General features: G+C 42.1%; 1 protein-coding gene across 2 annotated transcripts in view; it reads left to right on the top strand.

The window, feature by feature from the left end:
• The window catches only part of LOC310900325 (uncharacterized protein), a gene marked incomplete at its 5' end in the record, with an annotated part of 29,871 nt that extends 15,484 nt beyond the window's left edge, over window positions 1-14,387 (top strand). The window contains 3 exons of one of the 2 annotated variants that reach the window (XM_083838122.1): window positions 5,969-6,070; window positions 10,542-10,646; window positions 14,120-14,387. In XM_083838122.1, the coding sequence (XP_083694248.1) occupies window positions 5,969-6,070; window positions 10,542-10,549 (110 nt within the window). In that variant the 3' untranslated portion in view covers window positions 10,550-10,646; window positions 14,120-14,387. The remainder of the gene's footprint in view (window positions 1-5,968; window positions 6,071-10,541; window positions 10,647-14,119) is intronic. The other variant, XR_014585016.1, reaches the window with a different exon arrangement.
• Between the last annotated feature and the right edge of the window lie 11,441 nt (window positions 14,388-25,828).

The following is a 25,828-nucleotide window of genomic DNA, read 5'->3' as shown; positions in this document are numbered from 1 at the left end:
TTCACCAAGACAGCTGTGTGCTTTGTAAAGCTAAAGCCATGGTTACACCCCACAACGTGGGGGGATGAGGCTGAACTTTGAGAAACTGTTGGACAAGGGGGGAGTTTAAACTTGAAGTTGATCCAGTTGCACATCATATCCTTCCAAGTATTTATTCATTGAAAACATCTACTGCAAGAAGAAAATTAAGTACCCACTCTGAAACATGGGGGAGACCCAAGTGTAGGGTCTTCATCAAACCTTGGCTGCTGAACAAAAGCAGTTCAGACTCTCTGGCTCTTTCTCACTCACTTTGTATCACTCTGGCAGAACAGCTCAGCTCCTGTGAGCATGGCAGGAGTGATTTACTTCTCACAGTGTGGGTAGGGTCAGAGCCTGAGGTACATCCCTTATTCCCCTGTCTCTTGGTCTTTCGTCTCCAGTGACTTGCGCCGCACTGCGGACAAGTACAGGACAAGAACAGGTCTTTGCCTAGTGTCCAGCTCGTGGGACTTCTAATAAAAGACCTGGCCCCAGATGGTGAACCCAGTTCATTTTGGGGGTGTGCATGATGACATTGAGCATCTCTGAGACCCCCAAAGCAAAGCATTTGATTCAGAGAACAGCCAGAGACATTTCACCTCCCTGATTAGGAAGAAGCGGCCATTTGAATTCGAGAGTGACTGATATTCATGACCTTTTCCTCCTAGAAGTGAAGAACTGCCTTTAAAATGCACATTGTCTGTGTCTGGGGACGCGCCGTGAGCTGAGCTGCTCTTTAAAACAGGACTTGAAAGGACCTCCCTTCCCAGGGAGTTGGTCCGAAACCAGGAACTTGCCCTGCAAAGGGAGGGAGGTTGTGGGCACACTCATTCAGTGTCAGAAGCAATACGTGAGGGATCATGGTGAAGCATACTGTCTTGCTCAGCTGTGAGAGCTGGACTCCTAGCTGCAGGGCACCCTGCAGCCCAGGCTGGTGATGGCAGGAGGATCGCTGGCTGGAGGAGACAGGCTGGAGCCCAAGTGCAGGTCCCACCATGGCCACCAGCTAGCTGTGGGGCCACAGGGAAGAACCTGCCTTGGTGCCAACTGGGTGACAATTGCTTGTTGCATCTTCTGCTCTGTGTTAGCTCTGGGAGGGTTTGAGAGCTAAAGCTGCAGACAGCTTGTCTTGCTAATGACCATAGCTGCCAGGGGGGGTTGGAAAGCTAAAGCTAGGCTTTGTGGATTCGGCAAGCTGTTGGAGTCTGCAGCTTGCACCCTGCCTGAGACTGGGGAGGAATCTACAGTGTGGGAATGAAAATGCTTCCTTAGTAGCACAGGTGAAAAGTTAGATGAAGACTTAAGTTATCTTCATACACAAAAGTATAAAGACAACATGCACAACCAAACAAGGAGGTGGAGATGTTTAAATCACAGCTACATGGCTCTGTCTTGCTTTCCTACATACATATACATCAACAAATATCCAACAGACTGGGTTTTGATTCTTGTTCTTTGCCAGGATTGTTGCCGGCAGCCTTATCAAAATCACAGCAAGGTAAAATTATCTTTTAAATGATCCCAAACCACAAAATAATAATAAAACAAATAAATAAATAGATAAAACCAGGGATTCAAACAAGATGATCATAGCAGTCTTCTGAACATAGTGAACCATTTAAGCTTCAAAATTATGCTGTATGGAAAGGTTATTTTCCATGCAACATAAGAATGTATGCTTATTGCTACAGCAATTTATTATTATAATCTTTATCACTGGTAAGCCCTAAGCCAAAGCATAGTTTGTTTCCTGTCTACAGAGTGGATAGGAAGTCCTGAGATTTGCAGACCCATAACTGAGAGTTAAATTAGGCTGAAAATATTTTTACAGATTTTGGCTTCTTTTAGTGTGCCTCATTTTGCATGGCTACACATTACAAGCTCAAGCTCTACAGCTGTAAGTAGGCACCGTGAAAAACTCAGAGAAACTTTCTCAAATACACGCATTAGAAACCAGTCCTGAGGCTCACCTGAGGCTGCTCTACCTACTTAGGCAGTGTTTGAAGAGCTTTCAGATCATAATGAATGCACGCACTCTGCTTCATTTAAATACACACAGACACCATTTTTCAGTGCATAATCCTGAGCTCTCCCATTTCATTTTGCATATCAAACAGGGAGGTGACTGGGATCGGTCTGGTCCCACTCACACTGCCACTACTAGGGCTCTGCCTGCCAGCCCCCACCCCAGGTGGCACTGCAGCTCCCCGACAGCCCCAGCCCAGCAGCTGGAGACTTTGAGCTGCATCCCACCCCCTTTGTTCACCCACTAACCTTATGCAAACGGAGATGTGGATGTTAGACTGCTTAGTGCAGATAATGAAAGGGCTCTTCTTCAGAAGATTGAGAAAAAAAATAAGAAAGACTTTTTCAAGCGTGGAGGAGTGCATGTGTATTGATAGATGCATTATTTGCCAAGATTCACTGCAAATTATGGCTCCTACTTCCTACAGGCTTTCCCTCTGGCTACTTTTTAAGGTAAATAAGTCAGCTCCATCACCACCATTTCTGGTGGTGGTGGACCTTAACATGCCCCCATACAGATCTGGGGCACATACTGCTCTACTGCTTGCATGGCAAGGAAGCTCTCCCTGCCTGAGCACAAAAGCCTTACACTAAGGCAGAAAGATAGAGTTCCTGTGCTTACTTATACGTAGATCTAACCTTTTTTTCTTCCTTTAGTTAACACAGGGGCACCTCTACAACCACAGGGCTTCTTGTGCACGCTCTGCTTGTGGCATGGGGCTCTCTGCGATATAGAACTGGAACAGGAAAGGACAGAACAAAAAAAAAAAAAAAAAGAAAGAAACCCAGGGAGAAGAGATGCCTAGTCCAGATGCAGATGGCCATAGCAGAGAGAGAACTGCAGATGTGAACTGAACCCCAGCTTGGCCTAACACTGTTCCTGTCCCTGGCAGAGAGTGGTGGGTGTAGATGCTACCCAGTCCACCCTTGGTCCCAGGTCCCAAGCTTCCTACATCCAAAACACTTATGAGGCTCAAAATTCCCTTCACCAGACCTCCCTGCTGGGAACATCGCAAGTGTTTCAGTGTTTCAGACTCACCTTTACATCTTCACATCTTCTTCAGCATACCAGCATACCCCAGCCCATGGCCCCTTCTCTCCAGTACCTCATCTCCAGCATGCTAGCCCTGCTCCCACCTCAGCTGGTGCTTACCAGTCACAGGTCTCAGGTCACAAGCTGCCTTCTGGGATGCTTCAGAAAAGGGAAAATGGGCTATGCCAGAGGTACCTGAGCAGGTCCAGCAGGGCTAATCAGCTCTGCCGGCACCTCAATGGCTTTTTGTGACCCTTTCTGTGCAGCAGCTAACACAGAGAGTGGGTAAGGCAGTTGTGGGTGATGGAGAGCTGACAGCACTGCTCTCTTCTGTGCTGGGGACATTATAGATGGTGAAAGGGCTGGCAGAAGCATCCCTAGAGTGGTGTCAGCAGGGACTGTGCACACTGCTGTCAGCTAGGCCATTTCCAATCACGTACAGCCTCCAGCTGTTTTGCAAGAGTAAGCACAATGGATGCAGCTTGGAGCATGAATCACAGAACATGCCTTCTCCTCTAATTTTATCAGCCATAAATCATGAGTCACAGCCAGGTGTGCTAAGTACTGAGTTCTGTGCAAGCCTACATTGTCCACGGCTAGGACACCCTGGCTTCAGAGCACTTTGAACACAGTGTAAGACATGTTGTCCATAGCGATGTCATTTTTCTCAACAACCTGATCTCAGAAGTCATCTCAAGCACATCAGACCTCCATTCCCATATCTGTCCTATTGCTCTCCTTCCAAATCAGCAGCATATAAGCCCTCCAGTAACTTTTCAAAACCCTTGTCCCATCACAAGCAGAAAGGATGAGAAGATGAGAGTGCTATTTCTCTAGATGTTACACAGTACATGTGCATCTCTCAGCCTTGGGCAGACCCTAAGACAGCTCCTGGAGCTGTTGCTGGCTAAGGTGCTCCAGGCTAAAATGTTGCTAAAGTGGCTCCAGGAGCAACAGCTGTGGCTGTTGCAGGCTAACACTGCCTTTGGGAGTCCCAGGTATTCATTTACACCTTGTACTTCACATCTCTGTGGGATGGTGATTTATCCCCTGATAACAACACCCCTTGCCAGGGATTTTAAGCATTTAAATCATGAATAAATGTGAAGCTTCATGGAGTAATTCCCAAAGCAAAGTGCACAGGAATGACATGGGAAAGATTTTTTTCAGTGCAAGATGCAAACCCTGCAAAATGGTATGTCAGGAAAAGAAATAGATATTGTAACCCCAGAAAAAGATTTCTCCAGAGTAAAACCAAAACATATGTAGGAACTTTAGAATAAAAATTTGTGGGGGCATGATTAATCCACAGGAGTAGTCAGACATTAGACACTACAGCACTACAGATCTCAGAAGCATTGACTGAGAACAGCTGCAGAAAGTACATTTTTTGTCCCATAAAACAGCGGAGAGCCACTTCACAAAAAATAAACAACCAATTTAAAGTATCACCATTGCCTCCAGAGCTGCCTGGTTTATCCATTCACAAAGAAATATTACCAGTTAAACAAAATTGATGTGTGTTAAGGGCTGGCCTAAACCCAAGCTCAGGTCAATTATCGTGCCATTTTTGAAGCCTCGAGTGAGAAGCCTGGCCTTGGCCATTCCTCCCTAGCCTTGGAGGGAAGCTCCAGCAGGTCACCATGACTTGAATCCTAGGACTTCATCCCCCATCATCTTCAGCTTTACTGAAGATGCCTTCCCAATACCAAAGGATATGGTGTATGCAGCTGTATGACTTCCTTGTCTACATGCATGGGGTCATGACTCCTGCTAGTCATGAGACACCCAACCAAAATCAAAGCAAGTGTTCATCAATTTCTGCCTTGCAGGGATGGGGCAGAGGAGCAGAGTGTGGCAGAGGCTGGCTTGCCTGCACTCATGGAGAGGAGAAACTGAGCTAAGCATGGGACAGAGCCCCATGGGTCGGGTGGCTCAGCTCACGGCCAAAACGCCAAGGAGCTCTCCCACTCAGCTGCCCATACATGTACTTCTAGCCTAGCATCAACCACCTGGCTGCGGGCACACAAGAAGCACAGCAGCAAGATGGAAGGCAACATCCAGCCTCCCTTTGCATTGGCAGCCTGAGGAAGCTAGCAAAGCAGGAGAACTAGTCAGAGGTCTTCCAAGTATTCAGAAGTTTTTCCACTTATTAAGTAGGAGTTTACATTAAATAGAAAGTTATTTTCTCCCAGTAACCTCAAGGCCAGCTAAGCACTACAAAGAGCGCAGCATGCAGAGTAAATCAGCAGACACATTGTCTGGCCTCAGCCTGCATGTGAGCAGGGGATCTGCAGGCCGAGGACAGAGAGCACAGCCCAAGGGAACTGTCCTTGCTTCGTGATGGTTTGATGGGACTGCCAAAGTTGCACTGCTATAACCCAAGCCTTGCTGGTGCTTTATAAGAGTAAAAGGCCCAGAAACTGCTGCAAGCATCTGCTGTGTCTTTCCCCATGTCCCCCCAAGACCCACTTCCATTTTTCTCTCTCAGAGAAATTTAAACAAAAGCAATAGCAGTGACCTTGTTGGATAATATCCATTTCCCAAGCATGAATGTTTGAAGTGAACAAAGTTAAATAACTTTCCTTATGTCCTGGAGACCCTGCCTCCAAAACACTCAAGGTTCAGGCATTTGTTTTCATTACGCTCAGTTATTCCACCAGTGAAGGTTTTCTCAAAAGCAGTAAGTTTTCATTAGACGTCTTGCTTTGAATAAGCTGTGGTTTTTGATAGATAATAAAAAACACGACTCAGGAATAACTATTAATCATTTATTGGAACAGCAACTACAACCTCGGTTGTGTCATGTCCCAAGCCAATGCCCCTAAACAAGGCAGGGGAAAAGGGGGAAAAAAATAAATCAATTTGTTTCTTTCTTTGGCTCCACAGATTACCAAACCTGTGGTCTCACGATACTGCTTCAACTCACTGGGAACAGATTTATTCATTTAGCTCTGTTACATCCCAATGAAGTGACCCTGCTGTTACCAGGTAAGCAAAATCAGTTTTGTCACCATAGCAAGTCGGCACAGGTCCCTGGTGTTTAAAAAGCCACACCAAGGTATATCAGTTGCAGTCCAGCCTCTATTACCCATATTAGCTCTTGCAGGAAAGGAAAACTGAGCAAGCTCTAAATACCCTTACATAGACCTGTGACCACAGCCAGGCTGCAGTGTTACTTGAGACAAGTCAGCAAAGAACCATCAAAACACTCAAGATGAAGTACTAAGAGAGCAGAGGGACCTGACATTTCAGGAGCATTCAGCTGATAATGTCTCAGTGCACACCATCGGCATGAATGATAGAGAAACCCCCTAACACTGCATCTAGTTAAGTTCATTCCTATTTACAAAGTTAGGGCTTGCCTGCAAATTATCAAACTATGGTAGTGACAGGCAATATCTGCCACTAGGCATTGACTTTTTTTAATATTTTTTTTAATATGACCTCTCCTGAATGAATTATTATCCCTAGTCCAGAAAAAGGGAGGATGAAGCACTATGAGGTGAAGTGATTTGTACAAATTATCTTCAACAAATGGAAACCACAGCATTTGGTTCCCAGGCTCAGCGTGCCTATAGCTCTTTGCTCTGTTACTACCCTTTCTCATAAACATACAGAAAAGAAAAGGTGTGTGAGGTAGGAAGACCTATACTCTTTTTTTTTACATAAGTTCCTCCTAATATGAGGGGAGGTTTGTCCTATAAAGCAAACTATATCCTTAGTTATTGCTCAAAAATTGCAAAGGTACGTGACTGTAGAAGTGTTGTGTTATTCACTAGTGCAGGGAGCGGGCTGGAAAACAGACTGTGTTTCTCTTTGCACAAAAGGCTTCCACTGGAACCAAATCTCCCAGTTTGGTCAGAGACAGCAGGTAAAACTGTACCTGGGCTCATACAGTGCTGCTGCAGAGGCAGCCAGCCATTGAAACACTCTTGATCTCCCCCAGCTTTGTTCTACCTCTAATATGTTAGAATAAAATGTTTCCATGATATGTTTGAGCCAACTTATAACTCTTCATTTGCACCAGTTGTTCCTCTTGAGAGAGGAGAGGGCTTTTACTGATTTAGGCCTTTGGGCTTTAAAGTTCTTACAAGCCAGTGCTAGCAATATTAAAAACAGGTATATTTTTAGCATGTGGGACCAACATGTTGAGATGTATGGCTGAGAGCCATTAATAAAAGAAACGATAGAAAATAAAACAAATCTTTATCAATCAAAAACCACAACACCATGCTCTCTGTAGTCCCTTACCTCTCTCAAGGAAATCCACTTAGTGGCCTGTGTCTTTCTCTCTGGAGTCTGATTCCCCTCTCATTTACACAGCTGTAAATCCAGACTGATTCCTTTGAAGTCAGAGGAATTTCAGGAGTTCAAAATACATGAAGTAAGAGAAGAATTGATCTCTGTATAAATACAGACTCCCCAGCTGCCTAGATCCTGATCCTGTTGAATTAGTGGGTGTTGCCTGTTGATTTTAACAAGAGCAGGAAGAGCCATTTCGTTCTGCTCAGTAATACTTGCAGCTAAATCTTCTCCTGACTCCATACACTCCACTCCATGGAAGTTATGTTAGTCTTTGATGCCAGAAGACTTGGGATTTGATTTGTGCGTGCTGGTGTAACTCAGAATAACCTAAATATGTAGCTGAAATCCCAGTTAGGTCTGTTATCTGCAGTGATAAATAACTGGTTTACCTGTCTTCAAAACATTGATTACCATTTTATAGCTTGAATTGTGAAAACCACTAGCAATAAAATATCGATAGGCCTCCAGCTGAAACTTGATAGCTGATAGGCAGTTCGGAATATTAATTTGTACAATTAAAAGGTAAAACATCCTTAGGGGGATTGTCCTAGGGACCACTCTGGCCAGGCACAGAACAAGGTCAATAAAGACGTGTCATATGGATACTAAGCCAGAAAGGTAATTGACCTTGTTATTAACAAAGTATGTTGATTCAGATACAGTAATAAAATGACAGTGTCAAGAAGCCAGACAAAAATCTGAAGTTCTGGAAAATAGTTATTATAGGTATCAGAAGGGCTCATTGATTCCTGTAAATGTCATATCCATTTGCAAAATCTGTCATCTTTAAATTGTCATTTTTTAACAAACACAAAAGCCTTTTTCTCTCTTTAAACAGAATTAGTCTTTGGTCTTTAAAGACTAATAGCTTATGGAAACCTCAACAATCTTTTAGAGTCTGTCTGGACTGTGGTGAAGGTGCAGAGGTTGAATCCAAAAACATGATTTATAGAGCTGAAAGTGATGAGTTTTGTTCTTCTGTGTGAATGCATGGCAGCAACTAACTTTATCTTGCCTTAACACACCACAGCCTGCAAGATATGACACTTTTCCTCTCACCATGCTATCTCCTGAGCATAGGTAATAGTAGCAATGATGGCTCTTCTGACATAGCCTAAAAACTGTGGCATATTGAGATATTGGCAAAAAGGGCAGAAAGTCAGGGATGAAGCCAGCCGCTATGCCCAGCTAAGCGTTCCAGCTGGTAGAGTGTGGACTGACACAACCACCATAGGGAAGACCAACTAAGAGGCATATGATAAATTCAAACACAAAAAAATATTATAAAATAACAGCAACACTGCCATGTTGTCCAGTCTGGAAGGAAACTCTACAGCCACAGACTTGATTGAGCTTCTGCTGGTAAATCACTGTAATCATCACCTTCAATAGCAGCTCTGTTGTCTGTAAGGTAAATTGTCTGTAGAGGTAAATTGTTCAGCTTTGAGCGGTTCAATATTTCTTACCTTTTTGAAAAGAAATTCGTCAGGTTGTGTTTTATCACTTTCATTCCTTCTGTAGTGCTAGAGAAGGCGTTTGACTACAGAAGATCTTTTGAATCCATGAGTTCATGAAGTTGTCTGTTCCAAACAGTAGGTCCGGGGTTCACTGTATCCCACGTTACTCTACAAGGACCTTTGGAAGCTGGCTAGAGATGGGCCAACATGAAAAAAGGTGGCAGAGATCTGCAGGGTATCATTGGCTTCAGCTGTTTTATCATCATACGTTGTACAAAGCAGAACTTGTCTTTAATATTCTTTTGTTGTTCTCACATCAAAGGGCTAAATTATGCCCCCTAATACATGTAAGAGGCTTTTCAGTTATCTTTCTGATGCAAATTATATCATTTTGCATTATCCACTGATTATCTGCAGTTTGAAAAGTACAGCAGATGTTGTGCAAAGCCTATATGTCAGATCTCTCCTCCTTTGAGAACAGGATCCAAGTAAGCAAAATTGAAAGAGCCCCGTGGTGAATTTGTTTAGTTGTAGCTCAAGGGTGGAATCGGTCTGAGCTTTCAAAAATTTGTCAGGTATTTAGGTTCAAATGAAATTGGGTATGCCCAGCTCTGCACCTGGAAGTATACACGTTCTTTTCCAGCACGTACATCCTCTCCCCTTGTTAAATGCCTACATTTAGAGCAGAGTGTCATTACATTTAACAGGCGCTTCAGGTCCATTAGATGACAGCCCAGTATGAGATCTGCCCTCAGCTCTCATTGCACTACAAGGAGTAAGTTGAATTTGATTGTGGCATCATGCCGACAATGCTGAGGTTAATGAATTAAAGATGTATAACAAAGAATGCTTAATGAAGTCAAATTATAAGAGATTGTTTTACAAGGTGGCATTTAGTATTAATAATAATCATTACAAAGTAATTCCTCTACCCACCTCTGACTGGGCTCTTGCAGAGGTGCATCACATTTCAAAACATAGTTAACAAAAAAGCAAATATTCAAAAGGTCTGAAAAGCATTATCAATTAAATGTGGTATTATTTATTGTGATAGAAATGTTTCAGGAGAAAGAAGGAACAATGCCATGACTCCTTGCCTTGTAAATGTTATTATCATAATGTGGATAGACCATCCTTCTCTCTGTTTTTGCCTGTGTTAAATCGCAGCACAACTGGCTCCTTTGCCAGTTCAAGGTTTTGTATGTCTGTGCCATAGCCTGGGACTGTAGTCTACAATTATTAATTGAGTGATGTTTCTGGACTATATCTTGTTATCTAGTCTGATACATTAAATTGTGACAGAAGACCTCTCCAGAAGTCCACTGAGGGCATGTCTTCAAAATAAGAACATTGCCATATGGTAGAGCGTCTGAGACAGAGCTGTTCCCCCAAGAAGGAATGAGAAGAGCCTTTTCACACAGCCCCATCTATCCCTTGGAAAGTCTAAAGTCTTGTCAAACTCACCCAGTCCTTAACTCGTGGACGTTAGGGAAGATGAGGCTCTGTAGGACTCTCCTCCTTCCTCCTATGCTAAACCTACAAAATTGTAATGGGACCATGACTTGGCTAAGACAGGCCTTGACAGAAGGCAGAGCATGAAAGGCAGCTGCTGGTGCTGGAGGAATCAAGGTAGGCTCTTTCTCTTTGCCAAAAAGACTATCAATTCTCTGTGCTTGCTTCTGTAACTTGGCTCACAGGTCTGTAGGATAGCAAGAATCTCAGCTAACAGCAGTGCTGCTTCAGCCAGTTGTTCTTAATAACCCTGCAAAGGAAGGAAGATTTATAGACAAGAACTGAACAAGGTAAGAGGGGTTTTATTTGTTTGTTTGTTGCTTGTTTAGTTTGTTCATTTGTTCATTTTCATGTAAGCACATATCTCAAGACAATTTGCTCATGTGTTGGTTGTCTTACTTTCTTTTCCACAAAGTTGCAAGAATGCAGCCTGTCTGGAGTGCTTGATGGGTAAGAGATAGATACAGACGGAGTGACAGAGAATATACGTAGAGCCGGCTGCTCTGTATTCCCTCATATAGGAGCAGCTGTACAATAGCATGGATTCCTAAATCAAGACCTTCGAGGAGGGAGACTAATCCATTCCCTCTTGAAGCTAATTAGAAAACTCTTGTTGGTCTGTATGGGGGTTACAAGTTTACCACAGTCAAGGTTTTGTCCTCAGTATGTCCTAAGGCCCTCAGTTCATTTCACCATTATTGCTCTGTGCACATGTTCTTCAAAATTAATAACCAAGTCCTTCCAAATGACCTCTGTGCTTTGCTAGGTGTCTAAACTGCGACCTTCTGTTTCATCTACACTACAAAATCTGTCACAGTGCACTGGAAAATAAGCAGAATACAATAAAAATAGGAATGAAGGTGATTGGCTGGATGCTTGCTGCTGTGGTAGAATATACATCAAAAGAAGGACTGTGTCATGCTGAATATAGGATAGCTCTGATTTAATATTCTTTCAAGTCACACCTTAAATAACCTGTGTTTCAAGGCACATTATGTATTTTTTTTTTGGAATCTTGCTTTAATGCAGTCCCTTGTATCCATTATTTTTATGAACCCTCTGTCCCCAAAGAAATACCAAACAGCACAAAGTACCTTCCAGGCTTAGTAAAAGCTTTTATGGAACTATAAAGAAAGCACCCAGAAAAAAAATAAATAGTTTGATATCTGAAATAATGTCTGCACATGCTTGATATGTGACTTTATGAGTGCAATGATGCCACAAGATGGAAACAAATGTTTGTCAAGATTTGCTCATCAAAAAGAAGCAGAGAGAAGCAAGAGCTTCTTTCATTTTGTTCTGTTTTTCCTTTGTTTCTGTAATTCACCTTTCAGTAAAACATAAGGGTGAAAGTCATATTTATTTTGATCTTTAAGTGTTAGCTACTTGTTGGGCAACACGGAGGACTTTTGAGGACTGAAAGCCCCTCTCTTTTGTCTTCTAGAGCATATATTCAATAACGGAGCATAAAACTGCTATCCTTGATACTAAAACATCTCATTCATCTTGTCAAAAACTTTACCCCTATTGAATTCTGGCAGTGCACTGAGCAGGGAGCGAGCTTTTAACTTTGAGACTATGAAGCGTGCCTGGTTAGTTTTACTGCCAGCGTGAGGAAGTCCCCTGGAGACCCACTATTGCAGTAGGAGAATTGAATCACTAAGGTGTTTCCAGGCTGGATTAGGCTGAAATACATTCACAAAATGTGCTGACAGATTTTCTCCAAGCAGGAACCAATTATAAAAGAAAAGCCATTTGTTTCTGTAAGTGCAAATCTAATTTCTGGTTATTCTCCTCTATATGCAATATAGAAATAATTCTACTTTAATAGATAGGGATAGCTCCTAAATTGAGCTTAAGCCTCACAGTACTAAGCAATTATTTCTCCCTTTTTCTCACTCAAAAGCCTTAGGCCAGTATATTAAAAATAACAATACTGTTCTAAAAGATTTGACTGTCACTCTCCTGAACAGTGGTTTCTAGCTAATAGGACACAGTTTGCTTTCAAGCTTAAGAGGGCTGTGGTAGAAACTATTAAGCTCACTGATTAGGAATGAGATGGAGCAGTCCCCAAGGGACCTTTGCTCTCTGATGTTCTCATTGCCACTGGAAGAATAAATAAATAAAAACTGTCATCCCAGCTAATAACTCCCAGAGATAAAGGTTACAATTACGCAATGGGAGTTAGCCCATGTTTCAACAATGTTTTGGTATTAAATTTGCCTCCCTAAAAGGCTTTTTATGACTGTGAGAGAAAAAGAGGTGGCAGACACAAAGCATATGACCCATTAGTCTGGGTTTCATGAGGGCCAGCACTGACCAGGCACAGAAGAATTTGTTATTTAGCCTGTACTGGTACCTTTCCTGTAGAGGGGAATATAAATCAGAATTGTCCAGTCTACGTGGGTACAGATGTCCTGGACCAAGCAATGTCTTGGACTACACAGGACTCTCCAGGGAGTGATCAGGTCCCAGTAACTACAGCAAGGAGAAACCAGGGCCAGGACAAGGATTCAGCAGTACTGTGCCTGTGGTGACAAAATTCACATGGGGCATTTGAACCCCTCCTCCTTCCACCCGGATGTTCTCTGTATCACAGTTTTGTTCTACCACAATTTTGGTCACTGTTTTATGAACACTCAGATAAATGCAAACATAAACCAGTGCTCCAGAGATTTCTTTGAAGTGGAACTAAATTTATCTGGGATTGTAGTGATAGGGCAAGGGGTAATGGCTTTAAACTAAAAAAGGCTAGATTTAGTTTAGATATAAGGAAGAAATTCTTTACTATGGGGGTGGTGAGGCACTGGAACAGGTTTCCTAGAGAAGCTGTGGATGCCCCATCCCTGGAAGTGTTAAAGGCCAGGTTGGATGTGCCTCTGAGCAACCTGGTCTGGTGGGAGGTGTCCCTGCCCATGGCAGGGGGGTTGGAATTAGATGGTCTTTAAGGTCCCTTCCAATCCATTCTATGATTCTATGAAATTTTATACACATTACCAGAAAATAACGTGGAACAATTTGGCTTCGGAGAGACAGAATGTTTAAGGTGGAAGTTTTGCTGATGGTAAAGGCAGGAAAGGAAATTACAGCTGGAATCTGCAAGGCTGGGAAGGGTGACGTATTAAAAATGTTTAATGCTTTTGAGGGTTGTATATATGTGCATGAATCAAAGTCAACGAAGAAGGCAACCTGCGTTAAAATCCTTAGTGTCAATTACTAGTTCAAGGAGTTAAGAAACAGCAATGGAAATGAATGATTTGGGGCTTTTCATAACACAACCAGAACAAGTGAGCCACAACGCTGGTTAGAGCAACCAGTATGATGGATACGCTGGGAGGCTAGTTTTATAGGAGTGGAGAAACTCTGGTTTTCTTACAAAGATTTTAATTCTTTACCTCCACCATATGTCTTCTATTAACTTTCAAGTGAAAAAGGAACTGGATATTTCTGTATGGACCTAACTGCAAAATAAATAAATAGGATGGCAGTTTTACAGGGTGCAGGGGTCCCCACCAGCTGCCCTGCAAGGGCAGATTTACAATCTCTTTACAACACAGAAGCAACCTAAAAAGGCCAAATCTAGGAATCTGACCCCTGCTTCAAATAGCAATAATCATAATAATAATTAGAAATGATAGAAGTGAAGTTATAACACTTCTCTGGCACCTTTTCCATTTGCAAACCGCAAAGCACTTTGCAAATGTTAACTTGGTTCAGTCCCCAGGAGAGCTACATTACTTTTCCCCTTCTCTCTACTTTACAGGTGAAAAAACAGCAAGGAGGTGAAATGTCATTCTCAAAGTCACATATGGCTTTCCTTGGAACCAGCAACTTCTACTCTCCTGTTCATACCACAAGACCACAATGCCTAGTTAACATGATAGTTCCCAGTGTGAAATGGTCTCTTGAGAATTAAATGTGTAACCTGTAAAATATACAGCCTGCTTATGTTTGCTTACTTTTTAAAGTACATCCTTTAATAATATGTTTTCAATGAGCAATTTAAATAATTCATAATTTATAACATTAAATTGTGGAAAGGTGTGTTTTTTTTGAAGTCAGACCTAATGAAATGACTTAACTTCAAACAAGAAGTTGAGCCAGTGATTCATTGAAGGGTTTATCTGTCAGATTTGTGGTTACACATATTAAAAATTGATCCACTTATATATATGTGTATATAAGTGCATATATATATTGCTGTAGTTGAAGTTATCAGGGTTATAAATTCTGAGTAGTTCCCAAGCTTGTAGTGAGTATTACCAATTTTAGGGAAATAATATTTAGAATAACCTTTCTTTTTGAACTGAAATGCATTTTCCCTTGAAACCTGCCTCTTTAACCTCTGATATCTTTCCCCTTCACAAAACACAAAGACTTCTGTTTTACTTGTGTGGTTTAGCAATCACTCAGAAGTAGTATCCTTTCTTTTCTTCATAATGAATAGTTCAACTGTTGATTGCCTTTAAAATCACTTTAAGTGCAAGGCATGTAATACTTCTTTGTCAGTTTACATATCTTTTCCAGAAGCAGTGGAAATGCCAGACCAACACATTCAAAATGGACTGAGTTTAGGGTTGTTTCCATACTTAGGTGTCTGATTAGGTGTGTCTGAACAGAGACTGATTCAAAATACATTTTTCCAGCTTTATACATGCTCCAAAAGATAATGTATTTTTACATATGCAGTATGGGTGCCTATGTATTGAGTGCTCTGAGTGGGTGAAGCTGGTTTCTGCTGAGAATGTCCCCCAGCCCTGCTGAATGGAGTCAGAATCCCAGATTCTAAATCCTGAATTTTGGTGAGACATGAGCTCAGGCATCCCACTTCTTCTGGCCATCACAGTGTCTGTCTCACACCACTGGGTCATCTCCCAGTCCACAGCTTCTCCCATTCAGAAGAATCAGCATCTACTCGAGCATCCTCTGTGGGAACTGAGATTTTTCTCTCACTGCAAATTCCTCCCAGTCTTCTATCTCCTAACTGCTCATCACAAACCTGCAGATTCTTCTCACTTTTGAATCTATTTTTAAAGCCCCCTTTTTTTTTTTTTTTTTTTCCCTATGATACACAATCAGCACTCACCTGACAGGAGAGTGTACTCAAGACTTATGAAAAAGCTGCTTTAAAACCACATGATAATAAATTCCCCCTAATCCCAAATATATATGAAATACAGAGCAGGGCCCACGACAAGTTTTATAGAAAGCATTAATGTCATCGGTTTAAAGAGAATTAAAAGGAAAAATAACATTCCATCCCTGAGGAAAAATCCAAGTGGTGCATAAGACTAAAACGAGCATTTCCACAGGGAATTGCTCATGAAAGAGATTTTTAGTTCAAAATAAGGAAATCACTAGGCACTGCAGAAGGATTACATTGATCAAAAATAGTCTTCTGAAATATCAGGATCCAAAGAACAGCTCAAGTAAAGCTACAAATGAAATGAAAGTGAGCAAGCTCACATGCAGGAGAAACTCCATATTTCATTTGCAGCAAGGATTGTTTGTGATCAGACTTCCGAATAAGACAGATGCTACATGCGGTTGGGAACGATTGAAAACTGACTTATAGCTGTGATCCATAACAATGCTAGATTTATTGACCACCTGCTGTGGAAACACAGGTTTTTTTTCATTTTTTTTTCCCCAGCAAAACCTCAGTTTGCCATTTGTGAAGTATCTCCCGCATCCTTTTCACAATTTCCTAGAAGATGTGATTAACCAAGATGCCAGTGCTGCTCCATTCCTGCACGCTCACCAATCAGTGCAGTGTTAATAAGATGCCAGGTGAGACCGCTGAACCTCCTGTTGAGCTATTCAAAGGAAACTGAGCATGCTAAAAATATTTAGAGAGATTTATTTGATTTCTCCACATGATGTCCTCTATAATTTATCACTTCAGCTCCTACTTATTCTGTTTTCTGCTCTGTTTTATTTTAGAAGGGGACCTTTATTTCCTAGCTTTTACGGTAAGCACATCAGGGATTTGTATCTATGATGTTTACCAGTGCACTTCAATCCCTGTGTTTAGGTATTTGTTCTATTTGGTAAACTAGCAGACTTCTCCAGTTATTTTGCTGAGCACTGGGAGGCTGAAATGATATACATCTCAAATGTGTATGTACTGAGCAACAAGGTTACAGCATTCTCGTCTTCACAAGTATGTATGGTGTCCATAAATACCCAGATATAAGAATGGGCATGGCGCTGGGGTAAGCAGGGGATTGATTCCTATTCTGAGCTGCAGAAGAAGCCTGCTCTGCTTCACTAAATCACAGTGAAACAACCCCCTCATCTAATGGTTTTTAATTTAATACAACAGGTCCCCTTGGAGCAGACGCGTTTTCTGTGAGAAGCTGAAAGCAAAATCAAACATGACATTTTGGGGTATTCATCAAAGGCAGTGGAATGAATGGATGTCTGAAAATAAACACCAGTTTTTCTCTAATATTTCAATACCCAGGATTGGAGACATGACAAATTTTAGAAATAAAAAGACCATTGTGTTTCCATTGTAAGCTGCTGACAAATTAAAGTCATATGTTAGGTTTACCTGAAAACTTGTGTTTCCTTGGCGCTGTAATGGAAAGTCTTATAAGCACAGAAACAGCCCCATGGAGCTGATGGACACCTTGCATACAAGAAAAGCAACCTTTTTTTTTCCATGAAGGTATGTCACAATCAGTACAGGCTGCAAAGTGCAAAAGCAAAAGGCATGCATGAGCACACAGGTAGGGGATGAAGCTGCCGTTCTGGACGGGTCTCTCAGTGTGTTTACTAAACAAGGTAACACAGCAAAATTGTTTCTGGCATTTCTAAATGGACACCAAAATTGACTACAGCACAAGTACTAGGATAGATTGGTTGACAATACAGAAAAAATATGTATATAATAAAATAATTAAAAAAAAAAATTATTTGTCCCTACCAAGCCCCGAAAAACAGCTTAAAAGCCTGTGGAAAGAAGTAACAGGTGAGCACCCCTGGAAGAGGGAGGCAGCATGAAACCACTTCTTGTACTGTTGCCTGTCCTGTGTATTGCTTTCCACGCTTTTTCTGATCAGTCTTAGTTTCACAGGAATTAACCCCAGGCAGAGATGATATGGGAACTTTTCATGACTTTAGACAAACTTAGTGAGTCCATAGCGAGCAACAGGACATTGTCTTTCAAATGCGGTTTTTCTCTACATGGCTGGAGCAATACATACCCTGCAAATGAACTTCTTCCTTGCTAATAAAATCCACATTAATCTCAACTATCAGAGACAACTGTAAATTGAATGAAAGTAAAACAGGGTAAAGAGGGTTTGGGAACAACAGCTCCGTCACAGGCAACACAGACATCATGGCAGAGCTGGCTGAGTTCAGCAGTCAAGAGGCCCCAAAGAGTTGACTTTTGGGTCACCTTCAACAGGTTGACATGAAACTTCAGGCCTCCAGGAGCCACATGCAGGTCCTGGAGGCTGCTGCTGGGAATAATGATCTCTGCTCTGCTCCAACAGGGACACCGGTAGGAAAGCTGAACTTTTCGTCACCAGGAGGGCACAAAAGAAAGTCATTGGAGAGAGGAAAGAGGGACATGGTGAATGTACCAGAGGCTTTAAATTTTAAAACAAGGCATTATCGATCCTCACAGGTCAACAGAATGGATTAAGCTCACCTTGACTAGTGGAGGTGTACGAGTCACAACTGTCTGTGTGGTATGTGTGAGTCGTCCAAGCTCTGTCCTTCTGTAGCCAGCCTTCAAGAAGAATTGCATAATTTAAGCTTTCTATAAAGAACTGGTTCTAAACGTCCTCTCTGGGGTTAGAGGTCAGTGCTGCTCTTCTGAAGGTGCCTCTCCAGCTGGGTCCGATGAACCACCCACATAACTAAACACGCAGGGCTCCTTACAACCAGCGCCTCCTGCTGGTGCCGGTAGGATGGCCTGGAGGGACCAAGGGTTGTTTCAGAATTGAGGGCTGAACGCCAAACAAGGAGAAGGAGGGCAGAAGACGCTGCTATTTCAAACTTTTGGGGTGACTTTTTTTTTTTTTTCTTACTGTATTATAAAATGTGGTGAAATACCCGTAGCTTTCTTAGCCTGCATAAACGTATTCTTTAGGGTTTATTTTCATCAAACAATACTCTCTGCATTTATCCGTAGGTGCATGACCCCCTAAGCCCTATAGATGATACACACATTCAATGTTATATACATATCCTTAAATGAGTACCATTTGCTATCAGATTTGCAGCACTCAGATATTCTGTGTTCCAAATGAGTCCTGGGCGAATTCCATTCCTACAGCTCACCCATTTTTCTATTACAGCTAATCCAATTACCTCAGTCTCTTATCTTCCGAGCAGTGAGCACATATGTCATCTTCCTCATGCAAGTCATCCTGTAGAAAAGTTAATGAGCATATTGATGTGAGAGAAGTTATGGACCAAAGTGTTTATGGGCACAGGAGTTTATTACTTTTGTGATCAGCAATGCAACGTGTTGATGAACAAGGCAGATGAGTGTAATTTAAACAAGTGAAAAGGAAGCATGAATGAGCATCTGAAAAAGGCTAAACCTCACTCTCAGATCAGAAATAAAATAGCACAAATAGAAACGTTCTTGAAAGCAAAAAGTCAACACACTGGCAAAAGCTTTCAGGCAAATGATCAAGCCAAAGCTACAACTTGTCTAAACACTGGTTCTACCTAGAACTGGTTGTGAGGAGAGGAGACACTATCTTTTTTTTGCACTCAAGCTAGCTACAGAAGTGAGTTTGAACTGTGACAGATGGAGGATGTTAGCAGAGGTGAGAGTGCCTGCAAGCGTCTGCACGCTGGTGGCAGACTGCAGGCAGGTCACCCCTAACATGTGAAAATGCACCCAGGGAGTTTGCCAGCTTTCAGCAAGGGAAAATCATTCAGTTACAATTATTCTCTTTCTGCAGCTGTGTGGCGGCTTATTTTCTAGTCTGGCCGTGCGAGTTCAGTTTCCAGATTCAAACAGTGAAATGGGATCCAATAACTGCTTGTACAAGATACTTGGGAAGGAGCCCGATGACTGTTACACATGGAAAGATGAGAAGAGACCTGTATTAACTGAGAGCTAACCCTGCTCCAGCACCATAAAACAGGAGAGAAAAGGACCAATGTGCACCCTGATCAGTGCTGCCAAAGCACACCAGAAATGGCTCAGGGGGCAGGAGCAAATGCCCTGGGACTCTGGAGTCAAACCTCAGAGAGTGCCTTGGCATCACCAACACCAGTAATGCAGGGCACAGGGGAAGTCAGCACTGGGTTAACTTATAGGATGAAGAAGGAAGAAAGAAGTGGAAAAGAACCAGCCTGTTTGCTCTGGGATCCAAAACAGCTTTTAGCAGCTCTAAATAGCTCTGTGTGGGTTTGTCGGTGTAGCTGATGGTGGATTATTCCAGCAAAAATGAGCATTATGAGAATATATTAAAGTGCAGGATAGGGATGGGGCAAACCAGCATCTGACAAAACAGCTTTGTTGTGAGGCAGTTCTCTTACTTAGGTAGAAACATTTGTTCCTTCAAGCAAGAAATCATCCAAACTAAAATTCCCCATGGAAGATGGGGAGGAAGGAGCCATATGATGGAAGGAACCGTAGGATATACCATCTTCAGGATCCTATTTCCTTCCCACTGGGAGGACAAGTTGCAAAGACTTTCAAAGGGGCAGAGGGGCTGTGTTATGAAAGGCAGCACAGAGGGCCTGAGGCTTTGCCTGGCCAGGAAAGTCCAAAATCTGGTAAAGTCCTTTTCTGAAGGCAAAAAAGACAGCAAGCTTCTGCCTGTAGTATCCACTACACAATGGCAGAACTGCGTTCCTGTACTTCTGGGACAAGTGTGTAGAGCTGTACCCTGGACAGTGCTCTACAGACATGGACATATGTGGGCATTTCAGTTAAAAAAAAAAAAAAAAAGCTAAGGAGCTGGCTAGATAAACAGCATAGTATTCCAAGAAAAAAATAAGCTGTCCTTTGCAAAAGAAGATACTTCAAATACAGAGAATTGCTTATCACTTTCCGTTAATGCTTGCATTTGATACCTTCTTGCTGGATGCCTGTTCTGCTCCTTAAGCCCGTAAGAGCACTGGGGCAGCACTGCCTGTTCCTCAGCATTTCCACAGGGTCTTATTAAGTGAAACCCCAATCTGAGCTCATCCCTTGGTGCTGCAGTAATACGTACAAGGAAATGATATTCACACTAGACAAATAGCTACTATAGTTTTGGATACAAGGAGAGCAAAACACATGCACTTGTTCATAAACAGAGAAATGATTCCTCTGATTATGGGCTTCCTCCCTGCTCATTACAAACACTTGTCAACTGCCTACAGGTATATCAAGATTGCTCATCACCAACTTAACAGCAAGGTGATCCACAGTAGCTTCTATAATTTAGGATTAAAGTTATTACAGCAGCATCAGTCAGAAGGATTAAATGAGAAGGAGTGTATGCTGAATCCAGGAAAATATTATATGCAAATTGTGATTATTCATGATTGAGTCACGAAAAGGATGTATTCAAAATCCATCATGATTTAAAGTTTTAATAATACAATGCTTTGCATTTATGTAATGACTTTCATCAGAGGATCCTGAAATGCTGAAGAGGCACTGAGTTGAATGCAAAATAATGTTGGTCTTAGAGGGGCTTTGGATGCATTTCTTCCCAAATCAGCAGCTAGTAGGGGGTGATGCACCTGGAATTGCATTGGGGAGTAAGCTAGAGGATATAGGAAGAGTCACCAGAGGCCTAACAGTCAGTAAAACAAATCTGGACCTTCAAGCATGGGGACAGATAAGAGTACGAGGGGAAGTCAGAGGCATAAGCTTTACATGTTAGCATGTTACCTCCCTGGGAGCGAGCATCCCCAGCCAGCACTTCAGAGGCTGTGTGCGACTGCGTGCTTAGAAGGAGCAGTGCCAGGGAAAGCTGTCATGTGTCATCATTAGCACACATCAGCTACTGCTGCCTCAATTATCTCTCCACAACACCTTGCACATCAGTTATCTCGCTTCACTGCAATGGACAAATGGATGGGAAGTTTCCCCAAAACAGTGGCTCCTGAGGGTTTCCAAGACATAAGAATAAAAATAGATAAATAAATAAACAAAAAGGAAATTGCAAACAAAAAAATCACACAAACATGCAAAGGAAATGGAAAAAAAAAAGTAAGAACGTCAACATTCAAAACCTAGCTTATTTTGAAATTGAAAGCTGTTGTGAAAAGATGGCACGATACTTGATGGTCTGGGGAACAGAGATAGATATGATGTATCCTCTTTTCCCCAAGGAATTTCAGCCTCCATTGATCCTGACAGATGCATTTCTAATATCTTTTAAAACATCCAGTGACAGGGTACTTAAAATTAGATCCAAACTCTTTCTTCTGTCAATTATCTCACAGTGACATCTGTGATATAAAAGAACTTACAGATTTATACCTATATTTAGATTATATATATATTTAGATATTTATTTTATTATTTTAATATAAGTAAATTTATATTTATTTATATATTTTACTTAGAATTTTAATTTTCTCAACATATTCCTTTGTGTCTAGCTGAGAAAATTCATTGAAATGTTTACACCGCTAGGCCAACCACTGTGGTGAACCTTTCTCCCAGGAAAAAAAAAAAAAAAAGCATTCTGATCCTAGAAAACAGCCAAAGTGGACAATAGAAACTCACTGGACACTGCTGGATAGGACTGCTTTAGGAACACAAACGTGGCTGGTGCTGGGAAAAGTATCATGCTTTGCACTCTCTCAATTCCTAAAATATTTTATAATGTAGACTGTTGAAATTCCACAGCAGTATGGTGTTCAAAAGCCAAGCAAGGACTAGTATAGTAGCCAGTCCTGAAAGACCTATAAGTTTGACTCTCTTAGGTAAAAGGAAGGTGACAAGTTCTTTCAGGCAATATGTGCATGTGGCTTTTTGTTAGTCAGTCCAGGTCCCAAGGAGCCATGCTCCCAGATTCTCTGGGCCAGCCTAATCTAAGACATTATAGCAATGTCTTACCAGACATGCAGATAACCTATCACCTATGGACAACAGACAGCTCTCAGTATATCCTCTGCCTGCCACAGTGCATAGGCACCAGTTTAGATGTCTTTTGGCTCTTGCCTCAGATGCAGACCACACAGGATCTAAGAAATGATGGCAGTGGCCAGCCAACTGGATTGGCATGCAGTCCTCATGGTGACTTCAGACACATGATGCAAAAGACTTACAGAGATTTAACACCCTGTAAAAGCCTAGAAACCACTGACAAACTGATGGATCTTCCTCCCTAGCTGCAGAAAGAACCACAGTAAATTTTCAGAGCGAACAGATATACTGGACAGTTTTGAATTAATACCTGATACAAAGGCTTGTATTACATACCAAATAGAGACTGCTAGGGAGAAGTGGGAGCTGCTACCAGTAATGTCACCGGGACGTGTCAGTGCTTGTCCCAGGGCAGAGTCTGATTCTCAGCAATCAGATGTTGGAGAGAAATTCTCCCTGTTAACCCCAGTGCTATGCAAATACAGCACATCTCAGTGGTGAGCTCTGGTGCCAGTGGTGTCTTTGTGATAGTTCCCTATTAGCTATGACTAATAACCTGATCAATAGCCACTGTTGTGAGACAGATGGGCCCATTACAATCAGAGATGTTCAGCGTCTGGCTCTTAACTCTTAACCTCACCCAGTATAAAATATTCACCAAAATTCTGTATTAGACATTGGCACAACCCCATTTTTCTTTCCCTGCCATTAACAAATGTCAGGCTGCAGTGTTGTATACCGCATCCATCTCACCACAATAGATGCCACATTTGTTGGATGTATTGTTAAAGAAACAGTATAACGGATCTCTTTACAAAAATCCACTGTGGAGCTTATGGGTAAGTTAAAAAAAAATAATAACTTGGGATGTGTTTCTACCATATTTTGCTACAACAGTTAATATCTTTTTGTGATTTCCTCTTCAAACCAATGTCAGGCACAACTCGCGCTGATGAAGTTTGGCAGAATTTAGCCTTGTATTGCTAAATGACAAAGGGAACCCTAAGACTTGCCTGCCCAAAGAAGTACAGGTTTGTGGTTTGCTGCGGCCTGGTGTGGAGGCCACAAGCCTGACCCCCAGGGCCAAAGGTGGCAACGTAGTGATGGGAAGGGGAGGATGCTCACAGGGCAGGGGGCCTTCTCAGGGTGCATAGTTTACGTGAACCTTCAAACCATGGTTCTACATGTACTGGAGCGAGTCAAACCTGAAAAATCCTCTTATTTCAGCAGTCCACATAAGGACATGCTGCTGCTCTTCCCTGGGTACAGGCTACACCTCACTGTGGGATCCAAGCATCTCCAAACCTTCCTGATGGAGCTTTCACCATGGGTGGGATGGGGAACAGTGGATGCAAACATGGCATGCACATCTGAAACAAAACTCATCACTATGAAGTTACTTTCTTCTCTCCTTTCAGATAGGTGCACACACAACTTGGTAACTCCTTCCTGTCTGCACATGGATATTCTTCTCACATCCCCTTGAACTATGGGGTAATTTTTCATGCCAGGGAATGATCCAGTGCAATTTGCACAGAATTTTCACAATGTCCTCTCCAACAAGACACAGATCTGGCATACAGTAGCAGAAGAAGAGCTGCAGGAGGAGGACCACCAAGAACAATTTTCCATCCATTCCTTCCTAAGTCAGGGCTCGCACAGCAGTGAATACAGCAGCACCTGGTTGCTCACCTCCTCACTGAATGCAGTCCATCTTACTCCTTCCATCTCCCCATATTAACTGCTTGCTGGCTAAGTCGTCTGCTTGGCCTCCTGTGGTAGATTTCCGTTTTTTCCACTCACCTCTCACAGAAATAGCAATTGCCTGGCAATAAGTGAATCCCTCATGCCTACGTCCCCATACACAAATACAGGCAGAGGGCTGCTAAATCCAAATGGAGGTACTGCTGCCATCGGGTTTCAAATGTATCCCACTGACCAAAACAACAAGGAAAAAGAAAATAATGGTAAGAAACTATGCACAAATGTAGTTTTCCGTTATGTTTCTGATTACTTTTACTATTAATTGTATATTTTAATTCATAATTCAAGCTTTGCCTGCAGTTTATACTATCATTAAAAACCCTTATGGACTGGAATCAGGCAGCACGTTGTGCTCGTGCTTCCTGTGTAAGCATTGTGCTTGCACACAGCTGGAGAGGGGACTGCTGGGCACCAGGACTTTGCCCTGCTGGCTGCTGTTTCTCCTGATACTTTGTGTCTGGAGCAATCCTGCCTGGGAAGTTCTCCTTGGATTATTTGCAGTCACTTTCCAGATCTCATTCAGCAGCAGCATGGTCTGTGTTAAAACATAGAAGGTGTAGGTGTGAACCAGTTCTGCTCTGCTGTCTTTCATTGCACGTCCTCCAGGGATTTTGTGCCATGTTCCCCAGCCTCTCACCTGAGTCCTGAGGTCAAGGCATCCCCACGGTTTGGAATCCAGATCTGAGTCCAGATGGTCTGTGCAGCCACAACCACAAGGACAGGCTGGATGACCCACACCTCACAGTTTTTCAAAATCAGGTTCCCAGTTCTTCAGACTGGGAATCATGTTGGCTATAGATAGAGATAAGAGGTGAGAGAGACAGGATAGAAAGAAGAGCAGTGTTCTGTGAAATTGAATATCTTTCAAGCATTTATTTTTTTTTTGATGAAATGTCCAATATACATATGTACAGACAACGATTTTAGTCACCAGAGAAATTCAGCTGTACTTATGCTGGGGATAGAAGCTCTTAGACTTGTAGTTTTGGGGAAGATTATGGGGTTCGCTCAAGAGACTGACAAAATAAGACTTCAGCTTTCTTCTAATTAGATCAGATAAAGAAAACAATTAGATGAAAACATGTGCAGGCTTCTACTTGCAGGGGGAGTTAAAAAAAAATAATCTGAGACAATTGATAGGGCTTTTTTTCTTAGAAATTGTGATTCTCTCCTTCTCTTCTTGCCCTTCAGCTGGAGCTACTTACACTCTTGTACATATACACAGCCTCATGCTTGTCATCTATCCATTTCCGTAACAGTCTGGGCAATCGCAGTTCTGTTCTTATTTCATTCTTTGGCTATAACAACCTCAAGGATAGTAGAGAAACACATTCTTAATACTAGTATGGAGTAAACAAAGATGTACATTTTTAGGGCTTAATAAGGTTTGATGACTTTTTATCATCTGGCCAGACATTTTCCAGTGGAGCAGCTACAGACCACAATGTATTAGTCAATTGTACTGGATTTCTGCAGTAAAGTGGATAAGGAATTCCTCCTAGAAATGTGTAACCAACCCTGCCATCCGCAAGGGAGCCAAACGGAGTCCAAGAGTAAATCTGAACGCAATGTTTTCATGCTATCTTTTACACATTTGAATAATGAGTATTTAATCTTCTGTAAAAACAGATGAAACCT

Source organism: Anser anser, assembly GCF_964211835.1.
Source record: "Anser anser genome assembly, chromosome: 5".
In the NCBI taxonomy this organism is placed as follows: domain Eukaryota; kingdom Metazoa; phylum Chordata; class Aves; order Anseriformes; family Anatidae; genus Anser; species Anser anser.
This window is presented reverse-complemented; position numbering and strand designations above follow the sequence as displayed.